The sequence below is a fragment of the Eriocheir sinensis genome, chromosome 11, assembly GCF_024679095.1.
Source record: "Eriocheir sinensis breed Jianghai 21 chromosome 11, ASM2467909v1, whole genome shotgun sequence".
Classification (NCBI taxonomy): domain Eukaryota; kingdom Metazoa; phylum Arthropoda; class Malacostraca; order Decapoda; family Varunidae; genus Eriocheir; species Eriocheir sinensis.
The window spans coordinates 3,452,477-3,456,623 of record NC_066519.1 but is presented as its reverse complement, the minus strand read 5'-3'; the positions used below and the strand labels follow the sequence as shown (position 1 = coordinate 3,456,623).

At 51.4% G+C, this 4,147-nt stretch overlaps 1 protein-coding gene across 1 annotated transcript; it reads right to left on the bottom strand.

Moving 5' to 3' along the window:
- Positions 1-317: 317 nt before the first annotated feature.
- Positions 318-3,735, bottom strand: LOC126997117 (uncharacterized). Its single transcript, XM_050858175.1, has 2 exons — positions 2,953-3,735; positions 318-536 (listed from the first exon to the last, which is right to left on the bottom strand). The coding sequence occupies exons 1-2, from the start codon at positions 3,733-3,735 to the stop codon at positions 318-320; spliced, it is 1,002 nt and encodes a 333-aa protein (XP_050714132.1).
- Positions 3,736-4,147: the final 412 nt, after the last annotated feature.

Here is a 4,147-nt window from a genome sequence, read left to right as displayed (position 1 = left end):
ACCATCCTCTGCGACGTCAGCACCGGGCGACCACGCCCATGGATACCAGCATCCCTTCGCCGTCGCGTTTTCGACCTTGTCCACGACCTGTCACATCCTTCACGACGAGCGACAACACGACTGCTAACACAAAAGTTTGTGTGGCACGGCATCTCCCGCGACGCGGGAAACTGGGTTCGGTCCTGCTCTTCCTGCCAGAAATCCAAAGTCCACCGACACACCGATACGGACCCCGGATCCTTTCATCAACCTCAGAGACGGTTCGCCCACATCCACGTGGACGTAGTGGGTCCCCCTCCTCAGTCAGCAGAACACCGTTATCTTTTCACCGTCGTGGACCGCTCTATCAAATGGCCTGAAGCCGTCCCAATGCCCGACGCCACATCAGCCTCCTGCACCGCAGCCCTGCTCTCTGGATGGATCGCCAGATTCGGCGTTCCAGAGCACATCACATCCGACCGCGGCACCTCCTTCACGTCGCAGTTATGGACGTCCTTGGAACAGCTGTTGGGTACAGCAGTCCAAAACACTACAGCCTAAAACCCTGAAGCTAACGGCATGGTGGAGCGGTTTCACAGGACCCTCAAGGCGGCCCTAATGTCACGATGCGGCAGCTCAACATGGTCCTCATAGCTTCCCTGGGTCATCCTCGGCCTTCGGACTACCCCAAAGGAGGGCCTCGACGTCTCCCCGGCCGAGATGGTCTTCGGCGACCCCCTCGTTGTACCCGGCGAATTTTTCCCAGACGCCCCTACGAGCAACGACATCAACCGCCTCAGGAGCATCGTCGGAAAATTCGCCCCGTGCAAACAAACATACAAGACGCCAGATCACCGTTACGTCCCCCGAGATCTACATTCCTCGAAGCATGTTTTTCTTCGCAACGACGCCCACACTCCAACCCTCACCCCCCCTTACTCTGGCCCCTACGATGTCATCCAAAGACAGAAGAAGGCTTTCCTGCTTCGTATAAAGGGGCAGCGATGACTGGGTCTCCATCGACCGACTCAAGCCACCATACCTTCGAAACGACGACCCCCCTCCTGTACGACTCTCCAGGGCGGGTCGTCCCCTCTCACATGCAACGGGACGTTTTTGCTGAGGGGGGAGTATTGTAGCAGGCTCCGCTACAAACCCAATCACAACGCGAAGGACGCGGTGTCTATGCGCTAGATCTATGCTGATCCTGTAGTACCCTGTAAATAGCTGTGTATATATATATATATATATATATATATATATATATATATATATATATATATATATATATATATATATATATATATATATATATATATATATATATATATATATATATATATATATATATATATATATATATATATATATATATATATATATATGACAGGCATCAACAGGGGAATGTGTTGACGGGGATGACAGGCATGAATATATGTATATATATATATATATATATATATATATATATATATATATATATATATATATATATATATATATATATATATATATATATATATATATATATATGCTGTCACACCATCACCGTGTTTGGTTCTCCCTCTCCTGAACTAAGAAGTTGGACTACCTGAAGTAGCATCCGCTACAACCACGTCAACCTCAACCCGGCGCACCGATCACTGCAATACCGAAGCAGAGGGATACTAAACCTAACTAAACCTAACCAAATGCACAGCTCGGCCGAATCAACCTGCGCATCCTTCAAACTCAACTCAATCCAACCCAACTCAAAACATAGGGAAATACAACCTAACCAAAGCTGAGCAGACGCATCTCAGCTCAGCCAAATTAAACCTGCATCTCCCCATACCAAACCCAACCCAGCCTGACCCAACTCAACCTGGAAGAACACACCCAAAAAGAAATCTAAGTGACCACAGTGCTGCCCTCTGCCTCGGAGCATACGCCGGCGCTTCAAAAGTATCCGTTGTGATGAAGGGATTGCAGAAGTGGCGCAAAGGTTCCCGCGCCCAAACGTTCACGTCAGCACGAAATACTTGAGGCAAGGGAGGCATACATGGGGGTGGGGGTGACGGGGATGACAGGTATCAACAGGGGAGAATGTGTTGACGGGGATGACAGGCATGCACAGGGGGGGGATGTGTTGACGGGGATGACAGGCATCAACAGGGGGGGATGTGTTGACGGGGATGACAGGCATCAACAGGGGGGGATGTGTTGACGGGGATGACAGGCATGTACTGGGGTGATGGGTTGACGGAGTTGACAGGCATCAACAGGTGGGGATGTGTTGACGGGAATGACAGGCATGAACAGGGGGAATGTGTTGACGGGGATGACAGGCATCAACAGGGGGAATGTGTTGACGGGGATGACAGGCATCAACAGGGGGGAATGTGTTGACGGGGATGACAGGCATCAACAGGGGGAATGTGTTGACGGGGATGACAGGCATCAACAGGGGGAATGTGTTGACGGGGATGACAGGCATGAATAGGGGAATGTGTTGACGGGGATGACAGGCATCAACAGGGGGAATGTGTTGACGGGGATGACAGGCATGAATAGGGGAATGTGTTGACGGGGATGACAGGTATGAGCAGGGGGGATGTGTTGACGGGGATGACAGGCATGAAGAGGGGAATTTTTTGACGGGGATGAGAGGCATGAACAGGGGGGATGTGTTGACGGGGATGACAGGCATCAACAGGGAGGGGTGTTGACGGGGATGAGAGGCATGAACAGGGGGATGTGTTGACGGGGATGACAGGCATGAACAGGGGAATGTGTTGACGGGGATGACAGGTATGAACAGGGGGGATGTGTTGACGGGGATGACAGGCATGAACAGGGAGGGGTGTTGACGGGGATGAGAGGCATGAACAGGGGGGATGTGTTGACGGGGATGACAGGCATCAACAGGGGGGAATGTGTTGACGGGGATGACAGGCATGAACAGGGGGGGATGTGTTGACGGGGATGACAGACATGAACAGGGGGGGATGTGTTGACGGGGATGACAGGCATGAACAGGGGGAATGTGTTGACGGGGATGACAGACATGAACAGGGGGAATGTGTTGACGGGGATGACAGGCATGAACAGGGGGAATGTGTTGACGGGGATGACAGGCATGAACAGGGGGAATGTGTTGACGGGGATGACAGGCATGAACAGGGGGAATGTGTTGACGGGGATGACAGGCATCAACAGGGGGAATGTGTTGACGGGGATGACAGGCATGAACAGGGGGAATGTGTTGACGGGGATGACAGGCATGAACAGGGGGAATGTGTTGACGGGGATGACAGGCATGAACAGGGGGGGATGTGTTGACGGGGATGACAGGTATGAACAGGGGAATGTGTTGACGGGGATGACAGGCATGAACAGGGGGAATGTGTTGACGGGGATGACAGGCATGAACAGGGGGGATGTGTTGACGGGGATGACAGGCATGAACAGGGGGAATGTGTTGACGGGGATGACAGGCATCAACAGGGGGAATGTGTTGACGGGGATGACAGGCATGAACAGGGGGAATGTGTTGACGGGGATGACAGGCATGAACAGGGGGAATGTGTTGACGGGGATGACAGGCATGAACAGGGGGAATGTGTTGACGGGGATGACAGGTATGAACAGGGGGAATGTGTTGACGGGGATGACAGGCACGAACAATGAGACAGATAAATAACTGGACAAATTGACAGAAGGAGCTAGGCAGACACACAGACAGGAGGGAATGTGTTGGCAGCGGATGACAGACATGAATAGTGAGACAGATAAAGAACTAGACAGACGGACAGATGGAGCTAGACAGACAGGCAGGCAGAAAAAAAGACACTATCAGATAGAATGACAGACGTAAGGAGCGGGAAACTGACAGACGGGCAAACAAGGATATAGACAGACAGAGGGCCAGACAGGTAGAAACAGCCAGTTAAATGTACAGACACAGAAAGAGGACAGACCGACATGCAAATAGACACAGGCAGAAAGTCTGACAGTCATAAAGAGCGAGAGACTGACAGACGGGCAAACAAAGACATGCAGAGAGACAGAGAGAGCAAAACAGGTAGAAACAGACAGGTAGATGTAAAGACACACAGAGGACAGACAGACAGACAGACAGACTGACGGACGGAGATGGGCGAACAGAGGCAAGATGGAAGCCGCAAAG

Bases quoted from the DNA above. Each gene is read 5' to 3' on its own strand.
- LOC126997117 (XM_050858175.1), bottom strand. From the start codon at position 3,735: ATGTCTGTCATCCGCTGCCAACACATTCCCTCCTGTCTGTGTGTCTGC. The intron at 537-2,952 runs GTCTGTCATCCC...TCAGGGTTTTAG, and splicing joins ACACATCCCCCCCTGTTCAT to GCTGTAGTGTTTTGGACTGC.